Source organism: Pezoporus occidentalis, unplaced genomic scaffold (genome assembly GCF_034315485.1).
Source record: "Pezoporus occidentalis ecotype Australia unplaced genomic scaffold, CSIRO_AGI_Poc_V1 ctg149, whole genome shotgun sequence".
Classification (NCBI taxonomy): domain Eukaryota; kingdom Metazoa; phylum Chordata; class Aves; order Psittaciformes; family Psittacidae; genus Pezoporus; species Pezoporus occidentalis.
This window is the reverse complement of record NW_026913305.1, coordinates 309,050-326,680: the sequence shown is the minus strand read 5'-3', so window position 1 is coordinate 326,680 and position 17,631 is coordinate 309,050. Positions and strand designations below refer to the sequence as shown.

Here is a 17,631-nt window from a genome sequence, read left to right as displayed (position 1 = left end):
GGCAAGGAACACAGTCCCAAACCCCACAGGTCAGGTAGATGGAAGGCCTGACTCTGGACATCCAGGATGGTGGCAGTGAGCCAGGCATCCCTGGCCCAGCCCCAGGCAGGCAGGCAGAGAGCAGGCAGGGCAGGAGCACAGCGGTTTATTGGCAACACAAGCAGAGGCGGCAGTGGCGGCGGAGGCAGGCCCGGGGCAGGGCAGCGGTGCTCTGGTGGGGCAGGGACCGGGGCCACCCGGGCCTATGTCAGCGTCTCACCCTTGGTGACCTGCGGGAAGAGAAAACGACTCAGCCAAGGCCGGTCCAGAGCCCGAATAGACTGCCCCCCCCCCCCCCAGCCCCGCCGCATACCCGGGCCTCGATGTACTCGATCCTGCGCTCCAGCGCCGTCAGCTTCTCGTTCAGCGTGGCGAGCCGGGACCGGCACGACATGTCTGCGGGGAGGCGGCAGTGAGACATCCCGAGCGGGCGCCCGGCCCGGAGACACCCGCACCCCGCCGCCGGCCCCCCGCCCTCACCGAAGGAGTTGAGGAAGTCCGCGATCTTCTTGATGGAGCTCGTGATCACCTCGATGTACTCACGGTTGGCCCAGTCCTGGTGGATCTCCCGCTGCACCGGGTCCTCCTGCACCGACATGGCCGCCCCGCCGCCACAGCCGCCGCGCCTGCGCCCCGCAACCCCCGCCCCGCACGCCTCCGGCCCCGCCCGCGCCGTCAGCGCGCCGCCGGAGAGCCCGGCCCCTTCGCCCTTGCCTCGCCGTCGTCGCTGGGATCCGTGCTGCTCCCGCTCAGCTCCTGCAGGGAACACCGCCGTCAGACGCACACTCACGGCCCGCCGCCTCTGCGGTGTAACGAGTTAGAACCGAGTCGCCCGAGCGGCGGTACCTCAGCAGGACTTTCTGCAGAGTCCTCCTCATCGGAGCCCCTCTCTCCAGAAGCTTGAGACAGGATTTCTTCTCCCTAAGGTGAATGCAGAAAACCCGTACTGAGCTTATGCAAGGCAAACAACGCATGCCAGGGTGGAAGAAAGCAGCATTTTGTTACCATCTTAATAAAAGCTTTGAGTCAAAAGCAAGCTTTAAAATCATAGAATGGTTTGGGTTAAAAAGGATCTTAAAGATCATCTAGTTCCAGGATGATACAGAGGGTTGACCAATGTACAGGGGGGTAGTACAGGGGGGGGTTATACAAGGGGGTTAGAGGAATTTGCTTGCTTAAACAAAAGGACTATCTGTTGTAAATGCCTGCTAAGCAGAACAGAGACCTCCGGTCCTGTTGATAAGCAGACGCCTGAATCTACTGATCAAACTCTACTGATAAAGGGGAGAAGTAGAGGATTTACGGCTGGGACACTGACCAAACTCTAAGGCCACACGTAAAGACTAAAAAAGGTGAAAAGTGCAAGAAGAGGAAGACTCATTTACTTCATCTTGAAGACCCCTACCCAGAGGAGGAGGAGTCATTTACTTCATCTTGAGACCCCTGCCCATGACCAGAGGGGGCACTGCGCAGGCGCAGAGGACCTTCTGGCTCATTATAATACGAAGCGCAGATAGGACATGAATATGTATAGGCGTGTTGTGCAACCTTATGAATATATATAACTTTAGAGAATAAATGTAGAGGGAAACAACACTAAGGTACGCATGACTTTGAGGAATTATCCCCGTGCGTCTCAGCGCTGAATAAAAAGCATACCTACTTTACAACTTTAACGAGTTGTGGAGTCAATCCACGCATCAAGGAGACACCTTCCACCAGACCAGGTTGCTCAAAGCCTAATCCAGTCTGGCCTTTCACTGCCAGGGATGGAGCAACCACAGCTTCTCTGGGCAACCTGTGCCAGCACCTCACCACCCTCACAGAACTCTTCATAGAAGATTTTTCCCTAATATCTAATCTCAGTCCTCCCTCTGCCAGGTTAAAGCCATTCCTCCTTATCCTGTCCCTACAAGCCCTTGTAAAAAGTCCCTCTCCAGATTTCTTGTTGCCCCTTTTTAGGCACTAGGGGCTGTTCTAATGTTTCCCCAAAGCCTTCTTTTCTCCAGACTGAATCAACCCAGCTCTCTCAGCCTGTCTCCAGAGCACAGCTGCTCCACCCTTGGAGCATCTTCGTGGCCCAGATTTGTTTCGACTGTCCTGCTTCTACAGTGAAAGATGAATAAACCAGCCAGAACTGGCTTGTTAAATCCACACACCAGAGCGTGTGAAGAGGTGTTCAAGTGACCTGTATCTTTTCCCTTCTTTGCATGCAGTCCTTGTCACCAAGTACCCCCACCCCTTCACCACAAACAATAAAACTTGACTGCTTCAGTGCAAGAGCTGGGCTGCAAGGAAGCCCCCAGAGGCACAGATCCTCCATCCTGGAATAAAACACTTCCTCCTGCAGCACTAGACAAGACTGGAACATGGTCACACTGAATTTGGCCGTTTAGCCCTACCCACACACAAGGGCAGAGGCGTATGGGCAAGATGAGCACTGTCTTCTCCCAGGTTTTAACTGCCCCAGGCAGGACAGCGATTCTCACCTGAAGATCCCGATTTTTAAGGACACCCATCCAAAATGCCTCCTGGCAGTGGTTGAAGGCCAGCATTGCCTTCACTCGGTACACAAATTGTTCCAGAGACTTCTTCAACAAAGGCACGTGGTTGGTCAGTCCGATGTCTTGGTGAATCTAAGTATGAACAGTAAAACATGGCTGTGATTGATTCTTGCGTAAGTATTCTGGCTATTTAAAAAGCCACCGTTATACAGGTGAGAGTGATGGGATGTGATCCCCACAAAGCTCACCCAGATCATGTCATTTCTTGGCCAAATTCTTGCATAGCTTTTGTAATCAATAAAACTCAGATAAGCATTTTTTTTAGCAATAGGCAACCACACCATTCCAGTCCAAAGCAAAAAGCAATGCTACAACTGGCCAAACTCCAAAACTACCCACTCGGAAGGGGGATAGCCACAAACTGCAAGTTAATGCTGCAGGGAGTTTCACGTCAGGATACTGCCTAATTCCCAAGCACAGAGAAGAAAGAATGAGAAAGGTGTTGAATAAACCACTGCAATGATAATCTTTTATTGCTCAGTGCCTGATGCAATTCCTTTACACTAGCTGCATGGAATGTGTGTACGCTATAAAATCCAAAGGCACCTTGTCCAGACCAAACAAGCACTCACTGTTGTTGAACTAGGACAGGAGAGAACACATGGAGTTGCTGTAAGCAAAGCCCAGCTGAGGAAGGGCAGCTATGCCAGGTATTGTATGAGATGTAGCTCTCTGTGAGCACCTCTTCTGCTAGGCTTGGATCTGCAGTACACTATAGTCATTGCTAACCAGAAAACCTGCCAAGAACCATAAACAATTATTGTGTGCATAAGTATTTTCCTCTTTCATAAGCATACTTTGTAACCTTTTTTCAAATCACAGAAAACCTCGCTAATGACACAACCAACGGTCACAGCGGTGCCTTGGTCTTGGAACCTGCCCAATTGTCTGCAGGCAGTTTGGAGACCATGGTGTTTGCAAAAAGCTGTCTCCAGAAATTGCCTTTATGCCCAGCATTAGACACAGAAACAGAACAGAGGCTCGATGTGAGAGGATAAATGACAAATACTTAGGAAATTATAAACAAAGCCCATTCCTGTTCTCTGGTGTGTGATGCTCTGAGCAGTCCTATTGAGGGAAACCCTAGGTAACAGCAGCAAACCCTAGGTAACACTGCATGGTACATCAGTGAGCAAGTGAAATCAAGACTGGTTTAATAAATGTTGGTGTCAACTCCTCTTCAAACAGGTTTGGAGCACTCACTGCATACATTTATTTGCCTAGATTCAGCTGCTGCCTTCTCATTCTTGCAAAAATGATTTGGCACAGAGACCTAATCAGATTGCAACAGATAGAAGAGCAGTGGTAAAACACAGGTGTTCACTAATTGCAGTTACATGCTAACAGGGACCATGGCACTTGAAAATGCTGGTCAAACAGAAAAGACATCACAAGCTGCAGTGATATTATCCTATTTACAAGGTGAACTGTGACTTTAAAGCAGGCATGAGGATTTCACTGCAAACACAAGGGCTTTTTACCATCTCCAGGGTTTGTGCCAGATTCCAATTCTCCCCTATACTCATAGCTGCAAAAGCATATTCTGATCCCCAGCTAGGCTTTTATGCTCCTGATGCCAGCTCTGGACTAAATGGGTAGCAGACCTAGCTTGGGGAACCATGCTAATGGCTTTCTCCCTTCAACAAATTTGGCAGAGCCCCTTCTCAGACATGTGTTCTTCAACCTCTTAGGAGTCTAACACGAACAAAGCAGCACAGATGAAGTTCCTGCTAACCGCCTTTCCCATGTGATTTTCTCTCATGACAAGCACTGGCTCTCCACACTGTAAACGGGCTGCTAGTCGTCTCCTTCCTTACTGCCCCAAACCTCCTACAGAGGCTGTCAGACTGCACTTTCCAATGTTCCTCCTCTCCCTTTGTCCTCTTCCCTAGTAGCAACGTAACAAGGCCAAAAAGGCACCTCAAGAGGATTATGAGTAAAGTTTTCCCTTGTTCACCTCCTGTTACCAATTCTTCTGACCCTTAAGGCTGTTGATCTTTGCCAAAACTTCTCTCCCATATTATCAATTTGGCATCTAGACTTCATGCAAGGTCTCTAATATCTTGGCTTGTGTCCTCAGAAACACTGTCTTACAGAGGCCAACGACCACAGATGTCAAGAGCCTCTGCCCTAAAGAAGTATGCTAACCTGACCAGACATCCAAGTCAGCTACTTCCAGACCAAATACTTAACTTAGGGCCATTAAGCCAAGGCTATTGCTCCTCCTCTCAGAGTTTTTGCTTGTACAGATACTGCTGGAAGCTTGCAAGTAGAGCCAACCTATGTCCCAGCTGGGAAATAAATCATTCTTAGGACAGGAGCTTGTGCTGCAATTCAAACTTACCTTGGAATTCAATCTTACCTTTGAATGGCCACACATGTGATGAAGTTGTCTGGTACTCAGCTGCAAGGTTTTCAGCAAACTCTGCACATCATCCTGCAACAAATAAGTGGACCAGCACACCATTCTATCAAAGTATTTTTCCATAAGGGAAAAAATAATGAGACAAGTGTTCCCACAGTCCCAGCAATCCTTCTGAAGGGTTATGGGATAGAGATGATGCACATATTCAGGAAACATCAGACAAACAGGATTAAGCCATAGGAGCCTTGCACTGTGCATCTAAGTAGTTGGTAATAAAAGTATGACCTCATGTCATAAGGTCAAGCACTTTGAACTGATTTTTGAATCATTTTGGATTGAATTCATATTAGTGGAAACAGGGCAATAAAAATACAAACAACCTTGTCACCTCTTGCCATGAGCAAAACCTTGCGAATAGGGGAACCAGAGGAGAAGTACAGAACGTACTGCTACACCGTGGTATTTGAAATGCATCCAACACTAACTCTGAGTATCAGTGCTCTCTACTGAGCACATGACATGACACTTTCTGCTGTCCAGTGGCAATAAGTAGATATTCATTTGATAACCTTGTTCCCTCAAACATCCATGAGAACTCATCTTACATTTGTAATAGAAAGGAGTTACCTCTTAGAGACTAAGTTACCAACTTAGCCTTAAGTTGTGAAGGCTAAGCCAAAGACTGAGTCTCACTGGCAAAGCCGGACTGCCTTGCAACAAAACAGGGGGAGTAAAGTGAACTGTTCTTGCCATGTAGTACAGCAAGGCTGGCCTCTCCATCTGCACCCATGCATAATGTCCTGCTCAAAGCTCCAGGAATTACTGCAAACACACCAATGTCACTGTCCATCTGCACCACAAGCCCTCACCAACCTGACCACTCAAACGAGCTTCCTACTCTGTGATTGACACCTTTGTGGTAACCGATTCTGAAGGAGATAGAGATTGAAAGGCCTTCTTTTGCCAACAGAGAAGCCATCCAATGAGAAGAAAGTTGGCAAGTTGGGAAACAGTGATCTGTTTGCTGAGAGAGCATTGACTGTGCAAGTAAACAGGGCACAGCACAGCTGGGAGACATCTGATGTGTTTGTCATGAGGTGTCTGTCACAAGTGTCATGCCAACATATCAACATGTGACAAGACAGAACTCTTCATCTAGCAAGAATCAGTCCTGCTTCCCAGCTGGCTCCAAGACAGCTGTCTCCAAAAGGCTTACCCTGTGCTTTTTAAAGCTGTAGTCCAGGAGAGGCATGGCAAGCTTCAGAAATGCTTCTACAAAGAGACGGCCGTACTAGAAAAGAAGGATAAATATATCAGAAGGGTAGTTCAAATTCCTGTTCAAAGAACCATCACAAAGTCAAATAAGATAATGACACATTCTTTCAAGCTACCCCAGAGACTATTCTTGCTTAGTAAAAGACTATATTCATGAAGACTGTACTAGAATATACAGGATCAGTAAAGTGTCCCACTTCAATCACTGCAAAAAGAGGTAAGAAGGACAAGATCTCATTGTTGTACGCATCCCTGGCTGTATTCACCACAAAGTGGGAATAAAACTGAACTACCTACAAAATGTTAAAATCCCTATACATATGCATGAGTCAGAAAAGGGAGAGCTGCAGAGGGGGACAGGATCTCTCTGGGCTCAGAGGGAGACCTGTCTGCTGTGATGTCTCCTCTCATTTGGACTGCCAGGGGGAAAGGAGAAGAGAGAAAGGGTCTGAAGTCAGAAATGCCAGTCGCAGTAAGTTCACTCTGGTTGAGCCACATGGTGAGGATTAGTGGAAGGCAGAGGTATAAGAAACAGTCTCTGCTGCTTTCAGACAATTCAGTAACCACCTCCACTCCCCTGAAGGCAAGGATTCAAGAAAGCTGGTTCTTAAACTGCTCTCTTCAGTTATTTTGAATTCTTGCTTACCTTCAGGCAGGTGCCAAGTACAGGCCTGCTGTCAAATACCTGCTTGGTCAAGAGGAAAAAAGAGCCAGATCAGTCCACAAGTCTAAAGGGAACAATGTAAGCACATCAGCCAATTCGTTACATACTCTCACTACAGTGAGAAATTTGTTCTAAGGCAACATCAGTCCTCAAATTTCAACAGGGACCACGTAAGCATATGAAATGCAGTGCCTGTCAGGTGGAAGTACTTGACAGGATGGCCGTTTGGTGATCTTTGTGCTCATGAACCAGGGTACACTGGGCTTTGTGGGGAACATGAAGGTAAAACCAGGAAAACAACAATCTCACCTTGACCAAGTTAATGAGGATATGGAAATTCCGCACAGCGATGTTCCACTGCAGCAGCTTCTCCAGTTGCACCTAATGGGATGCAAGGAGACAAGAACCCAAGGTGGTGTATTTCCTCTTACCTTCCTGGATGCTCTCTCGGCACTTTGCTGCTGTTGTTGTTGAAGACAGAGGAACTAAGCTTCAACTCAGGAGATTTATCACAGCAAAACCACTTAATGGCAATTCCAGCCTGATCAGTGCCCACATGGCTTAAAATGCTGAGAGTTAACACACTTCCTTGCTCTCAGAACAGCTCCTGGTTGCAAAATAACTTTGTGCTCCCACATGGGTGTGCAGACCAACTGCACAGCTCAGTGTTTTGCAGAGCACTACCTGCTTTCTGGTTATAGCTTCTACTGGATATACTAGATTTTTGACATGGTACAAACCAGTGAAAAAGGATGCTACTTATATGTCACTCTGTATATCTGTTTTGGCTGATGAATGAAGCTGTCTGACTGCATTTCCTAGGCAAAGTTCAGAAGATCCTTTCCAGTTTATATACCTTTATTGTACGGTACAGTTTAACTTAGGTCATCTTCCCCTCAAAGAGTCCAGTGCATTTATTTTCATACCTCACTTGAGTCTGATGGTTTCCCAGCTGGGATGCTTTTCACTGAACTCTCTAGCTGAGCCATCATTACTCTGAAGAAAATCAGGAATGTCTGCCTGTGGAGAAAGCGAGAGCAAAACTAAAAGCCAGCTCTGAGCACCAAGATAAACTTCTTGTCCCCAGAACAATGTGAAAAATTTGAAGGTTACTCAGCTGCGCATTCTTTTCAATAGGAAATTGCAGGAGATTGACCCTAGGACTCATAAGCACGTCCAGCCCAACCCCATTGCTCAGACAGATGGAGAATCCTGGGAAGTCACTATCACTTCTCCAGTATGAACCACAGACACCCCTCACTCTTTTGTAGCTCTAGAGGTGCACAGTGAAAGGTTTGCAGCTCTTCACATAAGATGATTTTAACAGTTCCACAGTGCAGGAATTTTGGCCATCCCTGGATAAACTGGATTTCCAAGTTCTTATACCAGGAGCAGAAACACCCTGAGCGTGCTTTTGCACACTGCATATCAGCCCAGGAGTATCTAGAGGCACCCCAGGCCTCTAAGGCTGACTTTTGGAGCGCTTTATACCACCACAGTAGCACAGAAAGAGGCAGCATACCTGACAACAAATAGCAGCCCATTCTCCAATTAAAATGGCTCACAAATAATAAACTCAGCACTGTGTTAATGTACAAGGACATTCCCCTTAACATAAAGTTAACCCTGTACTAACTTGTTGCATGCTGCCAAAAAATGTTTATAAATGCCTATAGTAGCCCACACCAGTATTAACATATTAACAGACCCAAAAATAAGAAAATTAAATATTAAAAAGCAGAAATTGCCATTATGCATCTCATGAAATTCAAAGTTTCTACTAATATAGTTACCTGGTTAGAGTAGGGTAAGTAGAAGAACATCCATCTTTGGCAGAGTTGATCAGTTCAGGGACACCAACACTGGAGATTTCTTCTATAGCTTTCAGGATGTTATCTGTGTGCTCCAGGTAGACACTAAATCCAAATCCAGCTTAGTTAATCAGTAAATATTACACAGAATAACACAGTAAGTTCTTAAACACTGCCCTATCTGCAACACGGCCTAAAATTGTCAAGCTCATTCTTATGCCAAAGGCAATCATACATAGGAAATCCAAAGCAATACTTAGAACTGTCACAAGTAATGTCACCGAAAGCTACCAAACATGTTTCTACAGCCAATGGCTAACAGAATTCTTCCTATCACTCACTGTCTGTCAATGCAATGTAGGCCAAACTGTGCAAGTGTGAGGGTTATGACTGAGAGGGGTCATTCCTCTGTAGCAACAGGAATTATTAGAAAATGAGTGTCTCAGCATTGAGGCAATGGCTTGAGCCTTACCAGAGCAGAGTATGCAGTGCACTGTTGAACTGGCTGCCCTTCTCTCGATCTCCACTAGGTTTCACCCATGACTGGCAAAGGAACTGCTTTGCTAGTGAAGCTGTAAAAGATAAGGGATAACTTACTGAAGAAAGAATCCAAGACCATTTCTTTCTTCCCTATAAAGGCAGTGTGTCCAGATGGCTTTTTGAAAGGTCGCAGTATCGCTACGCCTCAATATGCCTGAACTTTGACAAGTCAGAATGCATTTCCCCTAAAAAGCAGTAAGGCCACAGGGACATGTATCATAACAAAATATATACACACCCAGTGTGTTCTGGTCTGGAATAGCTGTTCACGTCAGATCCATGAGTCATCTCTGGACATTACTCCCTGACAAGCTTATATTAAACCTTATTTGTTTGGTAGCTCCTACAGTATTCCAACCCTTTCATTTTAATTAGGCAATATGCAATCCTTAGGGCATCAGTTTCTAGAAATGGAATTTCTAGAAGTGACTTGACTTTTTGGCCACAGTGCTATAATAATAAATGTGAACAGGCAAGTTTAGAGTTTACAGATTCCTTAATTCAAAACTGCTAAGAAACCCGTTTCTCTCTTGCAGAAATGTTTCAAACCAGGAAATTATTAGTTGAAATTGGCTACTCCCTGCCATAAGCAGTGGGCAGTTCTCCTAATGTGGGACTTTTAAAAACAGTCAAATAATCTCAAAGTAGGGAAGTCACAATTCTGAGTGACTATGGAGTTCTGAGGACAAATTCTAGAGATGTCTCAGTATGACAAGGTATGGCTGAGAGAGGTGACTGTCCAGAGTCTTTATTTCAGTGTGTGACAAAGTGGAGACCCAATATTTTTCTTGTACATTTGTCGCAAGCATGTTTTACCTGCTTGAATGCTGCTCCTCTTACAGAACGGGTCCTAACCCATGAGAAGAGCTCTCAACTGGAAATGTTTGTTGCATGGAGTTAAGAGCATGTAGGTTTTCCTCTCTCTGCTCTGAAGTAACAGCTGTATTTGAATTCATTTCCATAATTTGCCATAGACATCTGTACTTACACTAGGAAGCTACATCAAATTAATCAGTGATTAAACTGGTACCAAAATTGAACAGCAGGCTTGCTCTTAGAACTCTAAAAAGCTGTGAAGTTTTGATTTTCGAAAACAGCAGCTAAGAGACTGAGGCAAAGCAAAACAAATACCAAAGAAGATCCAGTGTATTTACTGCTATTCCTTTTCTAAGAGCTAGGACTGTTCACCCAGCATGATTACTAGGACACCATGGGAAATCTCTCCCTCAAAAGATGCCATCCAGAGAGAGAACCCAAGATTTACAGGCAAAACCATCATGAAAACAGATGTCAGATTAGAGGTGCTTCACACATTACCAATTTTCTCTTTCTTCCAGCCAGCCACTGGTTTCTCAGTGATGGTGATCAGGAGCCGAGTGAGGATGAATGCACAGTGGAAGTTGGGAACACTCTGCTGGAAATTCAGCAGGTAGTGGAAACTCTCACTGGAGATGACAGAAAAGGGAAAAGGTAAAACTAATGTAGACAATCTCCCAGAAACATACATAAAAAGGAAGTATTAGACCACCTCAGATATGAGGTCTCCCTAGCCCACTATTTTATCTCTGGCAGTGTTCTCCTGAAGAAGTGGTAGTCAACCACTAGTAAATAAAAATTCAGCCACTGAGAAATTTCTCTCAAGCCCCAGTCACGTTAAGTCCAGCAACATCTTTATATACTGCTTTTGCTTAGTGTTCCGGTAGGCATTTTAACTATCCGGAATATACTTATTCCTTCTGTGAATCCTACTAATCACTTCATCTCAAATAGCATTCAAACATTGAATAATTAATAATTAATACATATTTTATAATCCAGTAGCTTCTTTTCATTAGGTTTGACTGCACTGCATTCAGTTAAATACAAACCTCTGTTTGAAGATAGCTAGCTCAATGCTAGCTCTACGAGAGGTCCCAAACATACATTTACCCATGATGCTCACATAAAACAGGGGAAACTGCTTGAAATTCATCCCTTTCAGAGCTTGGGAAATACTGACTCTACCTTATCAGATCCTCAAGAAGAAGAAATTCTGTCTCTCCTGGTTTTAGTCTGCCTGCAAGCACCTGGAGAGCTGACCTTAGCAAGTCAGCATTTTCAGACTGAGAAAAACCATTCCTGAAGGGGGAAAGAAAAGATCCAGTTCATCATTAGACTAGAAGAAAGAGAGACACCAGATGCAAAAGCATCTCTACCCAGTTCATCATCAGACTAGAAGAAAGAGAGATATCAGATGCAAAAGCATCTCTGGGCGTATTTTTGCAACACTAAAAACAAAGAAGCTGGATATGCAAGAAGAGCTCCGAAATATGAAAGTTATAAGGTGACACAAAAGATTGGAAACTGAATGGGAATGGAAAACCTTGTGCACACACAACAGAAACTTTTCAGTTCACAAAAAGCTTCTATGATGTTATCCTGGATTATATTAGCAGATGCAGAGGTCAAACCCAGGTGCACCAGCACTACTGAGTTTTACACAAATGCAGTTCAAATGCATTTGACTAAATGCACATGGCTTTTAGTCAATGAAGTACAGATTCATCCTTCCCCATTGACAAAAGAAATTCTTTCATTGCTCAGGATTCACGCAGTGACAGTTCAGCAAAGGATGAGGGGACCTGGTAAGAAATTCCAAGACCCCTAGGAAGAACAGGAGTTGCACAGCTAAGGTGTGCCAGTATGCCACTCACACTGGTCTTGATCCAAAAGCACACTGAATTCTATCCAGTTCAGTGCTTCATCACCTACAGTTTTAGTTCAGCTCAGGATCAGGCAATGAAGCTTGACATAACCATAAAGTGCCTAAAAGTCTCCAGCCATCGCAGTGTGTTGTTCTGTGTGGCTTACAGGCCATTTGCTGGGTACAAACACTTCAAAGATGATGAATAGGAGGAGGAAGCAATAAAAAGACTTTGCTCACTTAGGTGACTATACACTTTTTTGTTTAAACTTACCAAGCAAATAGGGAGCGAAAAGTTAGTAACAGCTGTTGGTAACAAGAGGACATCAGCATGTGCTCCTGGATGTTCTCTCCTGGTTCATCTTCCGCACCCTGATTTTGTATAACTGCCTTTAATACAGAACAAATAATTCATTAAACACTAATCCAAGGAAAGATAATGGCACAAGAATCCATTTCCATAATTCCATGTTTAAAAAAAATTGAGGAAAATTAAGCAGCTCTTTTTTCCCCACAAACAAAACTAAAAATACCTTTAGAGGTGACAACACTTGATAGTTTTTTGAGTCAAAATTGCTGCCCATTCACCTGGAAGTAGTTGTGCATGTTCTCCATGTGATTGCACAGTGGCTTTAGTAGCTTGACTACACACATAGCAACTTCCTTGGGGGATCTCTGACACAGGTGGGAAAAGCCAATATCCTTGTAGCTTCTTTCCTGAAGCAAATAAAAAAAATTAAAGTCATTTCATCAGCCTTACTTGAGAATAACTTCACATCAAGCTCTACCTCTAAGACTGCTTCTGAGCAGTGCAATCCCTGATGTCAATACCCTCTATGAGGAACCAGCACAAAGTAAGAAAGTTGGTAGAAAGATTAAGAACACTGAATCTGATAGAGTCCATCAGGTTGCAGTGAATTTCTCATAGTTTAATGCAGTGGGCCACACATTTACTTTACTCCTGAAGGCATCAGCAAGGAATGCAAGGAGTCACTGCACTCAGGTGTTCTTCTAAAGACTGCAGAAAAAGCAGAAGCATGGATGCAGTAGCTTCTGTTGGACAGAGCAGCTATCTGGCCTGCCTAAGCTGAGCTACCCCTTGAACAGGAGAGACAGGGTCCCCGGGGAGGAGTAGGAAGAGGGCTGCTCGAGTTTTGAGGCTGAAAGGCTTTCCATCTGTTATGTACCCTTCCCTCAGACATGCAGAGAACCAGATGCTACAAACATTTCAGCAAGGGAAGTGGTACAGAAGTCTCTTTTGAAAGAGCAAGTGCTGCTCTGACACACAGCTGGGCTCAGACTGCCAGTTAACTGAAAATTATTCTGAAAACCTTTTCTCTTGGGAAAGACCTGCAGGAGGCGACTGATGTGGCCCTGCCTCTGCCCTACATCCATTGGCTGCTGCAGTACTTGCCTTCAGAAAAGGTACTCTCCTTGTGGAGCCTGGGGTCAGCACATGCTCCAGCTTCCAGCACAGGTCATCCAGAAGGAAGCTAAGTTCAGCAGGCCCCAGCTGCACAACTTCACAAAACTGCAATTACAAGAACAGTCAATCCCAGGACCCAGATGTAATTGTAGTGCCTTAAAACTCAAATTCACCCCTTCCACCTCCAGTTATGACTTCTGAATTAGTTAACCTCTGCCAGGGACCTATTTGATGGTTTTATATATCCCCATTGCAGGTATGGGGCATCAGTTCTGGTTACTTGAAGAGTGAAGCATGCCGGGTGCTCCGAACACAGCTGAGGCAACATCAGTAAGAGAACTGATTTACATATATTGACACTGAAAATTAGCTCCTAAAGATAAAAAGAGGTTTAAGTCCAAAGAATCACCAAATTCAGCAGTTGAGTAATAGCCAAGAAGTAATTTGAAATAATGACACAGACTTGTCAAACAGTCTTCCGACTGGCCTGTGACCTGCATGGGGGTGTTGGTCGATGAGAAAATGAACATGAGCCGGCTTCAGTGTGTGCTTGCAGTCCAGAAAGCCAACCGTATCCTGGGCTGCATCAAAGGGAGCGCAACCAGCAGGTCGAAGGAGGTGATCCTGCCCCTCTACTCTGCTCTTGTGAGACCTCACTTGGAGTATTGTGTGCAGTTCTGGTGTCCTCAACATAAAAAGGACATGGAACTGTTGGAACAAGTCCAGAGAAGGGCCACGAGGATGATCAGGGGACTGGAGCACCTCCTGTATGAAGACAGGCTGAGAAAGTTGGGGCTGTTCAGCCTGGAGAAGAGAAGGCTGCGTGGAGACCTCATAGCAGCCTTCCAGGATCTGAAGGGGGCCTATAGGGATGCTGGGGAGGAACTCTTCATTATGGACTGGAGTGATAGGATAAGGGGTAATGGGTTAAAACTTAAACAGGGGAAGTTTAGACTGGATATAAGGAGGAAGTTCTTTCCTGTTAGGGTGGTGAGGCACTGGAATGGGTTGCCCAGGGAGGTTGCAAGTGCTCCATCCCCAGCAGCGTTCAAGGCCAGGTTAGATGAAGCCTTGGGTGGCATGGTTTAGTGTGAGATGTCCCTGCCCATGGCAGGGGGGTTGGAAATAGATGATCTTAAGGTCCTTTCCAACCCTAACTATTCTATGATTCTATGCACAGACACAGCTGTCCTTGGAACAGGCCAGGCTGTACTCCAGCCTGCCACGGCCTTTTCACATCTTACAAATCTCACTGTAGCCTAACACCATTAGACTCCAGATGGACTCAGCCTGCCTACAAAGAGAGTAACAAAAATAAGCACTTCTGCTTTCCACAGCAATGCAGTTTTATATAAGATGATAAACAGGACCCTGCTCACTGAGGGAACATCCAGGACACCGGTCCCAAATTCGTGCTACATTTCTGCTCTGTTTGTGCCTTGAGACACTTGGCTTTTTGCAACACAGGCTTTACTTAAATACAATAGGTTCTTTTTAATAGGCAAGCCGCCTCTTAGCAGTGTTCAATATTAAGGCCCCTTTCTTTACATTAGGTCTACATATGTTAATGGAACAGAAAGGGCAGGACCTCTGAGAGAGGCAGTTACATAAAGCCTTAGCAGTACAGTTTTACTCTGTTCCATTTACCTCTGTATGCATCTCTGTGTCCAAGACAGACTTTGTCAGCAGCCCGCAGTGGAGCACGGTGAACACCTCAAGGTCTAACTCTCGGAAGTACAGGCGATAGTTCTGCAGCTTTGCCAGAGGATTTTCTGTCTCTCTCTCAGTTGCAATCTGAAAAGTAAATGGCAAAACTAAGATTGCAACCTGCAAGACTATAAGGCTTTCTAGCTCCAATAAAGCTATTTCTTTCACATGTACTTCAACATTTTGTGGCAGGCTGAAGAAAAGACTAAGAAGAATTCACAACAGCCAGTACAGAGACAAGCACTAGAATCAGAAGCATTTTCATTTTGAACTGTACAAGTCACTAAAAATTTCCTAGGGAAAATACTTAGGAAACTGGAATAACCTTTGCCATCTCCTTGCTGTGAATCTGTGGCCGTTGTGAAACCCATTCTGGACTTGCACCTTAAGCACCCATAAGCACCACAAGGGGCAGGTGTCAGAAAGCAGAACTGAACCCCTTAAACTGACATTAACTTCTGAAATTAACAACCTCTCCCTCAGAGCTCTTGCTTATACTTGTACATCACCTTCCCTGGTCTGCCTTTCCTGCAAGTTCCCAGGGGTATACATATACCTTCTCCAGCTCAGAGAGCTCAATGTCAGGCTGGTTTCCCTCAGAACTGTCATCTCCTTGAGAACGATCTGCAGAGCTGGTTTTGCTGCCATCAGTCTGTTTTTTCTTTCCTTAAAGAGAAAAGCAACTTCAGAAACAAAGGCTACACTGTGCTCAACACCAGACAGCACCTGCAGCCAGGGAAACAGCACCAGGTGTATTTTAATCAGCTCTAAGAAAGCATGGCTCATGCACAGGTTATGTGTCATCCACAGCCAGGATTACAGTCCAAAAAAGAGTCAAACGCATTCGGAGCTCTCACACAATCAGCTTCTCTTTTATAAAAATCACAGTAAGAAATTAAAGCAAATCTACCTGTTCTGACTGTGGTTTAAACATTATGAAGTGACTGAAAAAATGAGTGGGACATCACCTTAAAAAAACACCTGAACCCAAATTTAATGTTTCTTCCTCAGACATGTTATTGAGAAAGGAATAAAATCTGGATAAAGAAAGTAAGACACAGCTACAGAAGGGACTTGCAGGGATGCCAAGCCAATAGCTTGAGCTGTCCTAATGGCTCAGCACTAGTCCTGCTCTTCTGTCCACATCTTTCTTCTGTTCCTAGGCACAAACACACCTGACACTTGCCTTGCACTTACTCAAGAAAGCCTGATCACTGGTTAAGCAGTCAATTTGTTAAAACAGCAAAAAACTAACCCAGCAAAAAGTAAACAAACACTTTTAAACTTCCATTACCAGTCTTTTTTCTTACTGGACCAACAGCGTTAGTGGATGATACAGCCTCGAGGGCTTCAGAATCAAAAGTAGCTGGTGGTGGGACATATCCAGGGGTTGCTGAAAGAGCCAAAATGTAGAAATTGGATTAGTTAAGCTCCTGAATGACAAAATATAGTACTTCCTCTAGAATTTGCCTGTATGTTCAACCATTGTGGTGAAAGTCCATCTGCTTTTATGTTTAGGTGCATTTAGCTCAAAACTGCACTGGAATTACAGCACTTTGTATTCCTCCAGTAAGGGAAGAAAACAAGTGCTCAGATGCTGAAGGACATCTGTCCATGTTAGTGAAGCCTGAAGGGCTGTTCTAAGCACATCTGAGCCCTTCCTGTGCTGGCCTTGCAGTGCTCTCTGAGCTGCAGAAGGGTGTTGTGGCTGCACTTTATTTCAGATAAAGTTGGTCTGCTGGTTTACAAACACAGCTCTTAATGTTTAGCTTGTGTAAGGGTATGTGGAAGATGATAGTGTATTCATCATTACATTTATCTAATCAAAGAACTTTCCCATGTCAAAGGTGATAACAGTAAGGGGGGAAGCCACAAACAAAAACAGACACAAACCTGGTAGACAAGGGATAATGGAGACAATGCCAACGACCAAAAGTCTCCATTTTGTAATTTTGATTGATGGGCCATTAAGAAACTCCAGGCATGGCTTTAGTTGGACACCTGGACTACAAAGTCCAGGTGATAAAATGGGAGGAAACAGAGGAACTTTATGATATGGGATATTCTGATGGAGAGGGAAGGGTAGAACTATGCAAATTAATGCAGGAATGTGCAGTGAAGTGGGATGGGGAAGAACTAAGAGGGGAACAGGCAGAAACAGTATGAAAGTGACTGGCCATGAGTAAAGCACTGCTAGTCAGTAGAACTGACCAGTGTGCTCGTCTGCTGAACCCCGTGCCTGATCAGCATGTGCAGGACCAGAATATACAAAGGTTTCCTACTCACCTGCCAAGCATTTCCCGAGCACATTCTGCAGCTCTGTGATGTTCTGTAATCGAGTCAAAACTTTCCCCTTCATCTCAGCATCCTGTTGCTGGCAGAAGGCATTTACAACCTAAAGATAAAAACCAAACTCACTGACATAGGGAGATTTGTATCCACTTTTTCTTTCCTGAATAACGTTCTCAAGTTCTGAACAAGCACACAACACAGCACAAGTGGCCTCTGTGACCAGATCCAGATGGCATGAACAAAGCTCTTCAGAAGCCCATGAGAA

At 44.9% G+C, this 17,631-nt stretch overlaps 2 protein-coding genes across 2 annotated transcripts in view; both read right to left on the bottom strand.

Annotated features, from left to right (window-relative positions):
* Window positions 1-129: 129 nt before the first annotated feature.
* Window positions 130-656, bottom strand: BRK1 (BRICK1 subunit of SCAR/WAVE actin nucleating complex). Its single transcript, XM_062610679.1, has 3 exons — window positions 520-656; window positions 353-435; window positions 130-269 (listed from the first exon to the last, which is right to left on the bottom strand). The coding sequence occupies exons 1-3, from the start codon at window positions 635-637 to the stop codon at window positions 243-245; spliced, it is 228 nt and encodes a 75-aa protein (XP_062466663.1). The 5' UTR covers window positions 638-656; the 3' UTR covers window positions 130-242.
* Window positions 657-669: 13 nt separating this feature from the next.
* FANCD2 (FA complementation group D2) overlaps window positions 670-17,631 on the bottom strand; it is a 41,168-nt gene continuing 24,206 nt past the window's right edge. The window contains exons 26-44 of the mRNA XM_062610680.1: window positions 17,361-17,469; window positions 16,369-16,467; window positions 15,631-15,740; window positions 15,015-15,161; window positions 13,356-13,472; window positions 12,530-12,658; window positions 12,216-12,331; window positions 11,263-11,376; window positions 10,576-10,703; window positions 9,191-9,290; window positions 8,701-8,823; window positions 7,834-7,927; window positions 7,217-7,288; window positions 6,890-6,928; window positions 6,185-6,259; window positions 4,966-5,040; window positions 2,529-2,675; window positions 886-960; window positions 670-795 (exon numbers count right to left, since the gene is read on the bottom strand). Coding sequence (XP_062466664.1) covers window positions 715-795; window positions 886-960; window positions 2,529-2,675; window positions 4,966-5,040; window positions 6,185-6,259; window positions 6,890-6,928; window positions 7,217-7,288; window positions 7,834-7,927; window positions 8,701-8,823; window positions 9,191-9,290; window positions 10,576-10,703; window positions 11,263-11,376; window positions 12,216-12,331; window positions 12,530-12,658; window positions 13,356-13,472; window positions 15,015-15,161; window positions 15,631-15,740; window positions 16,369-16,467; window positions 17,361-17,469 — 1,950 coding nt within the window. The 3' untranslated portion in view covers window positions 670-714. The remainder of the gene's footprint in view (window positions 796-885; window positions 961-2,528; window positions 2,676-4,965; window positions 5,041-6,184; window positions 6,260-6,889; window positions 6,929-7,216; window positions 7,289-7,833; window positions 7,928-8,700; window positions 8,824-9,190; window positions 9,291-10,575; window positions 10,704-11,262; window positions 11,377-12,215; window positions 12,332-12,529; window positions 12,659-13,355; window positions 13,473-15,014; window positions 15,162-15,630; window positions 15,741-16,368; window positions 16,468-17,360; window positions 17,470-17,631) is intronic.

What these genes read in the sequence shown, in the direction of transcription:
- BRK1 (XM_062610679.1), bottom strand. Translation starts at nt 637, where the DNA reads ATGTCGGTGCAGGAGGACCCGGTGCAGCGGGAGATCCACCAGGACTGG. An exon ending in GGACTTCCTCAACTCCTTCG is followed by an intron (nt 436 to 519) that starts GTGAGGGCGGGG and finishes GCCTCCCCGCAG; the next exon opens with ACATGTCGTGCCGGTCCCGG. An exon ending in TCGAGTACATCGAGGCCCGG is followed by an intron (nt 270 to 352) that starts GTATGCGGCGGG and finishes CTCTTCCCGCAG; the next exon opens with GTCACCAAGGGTGAGACGCT.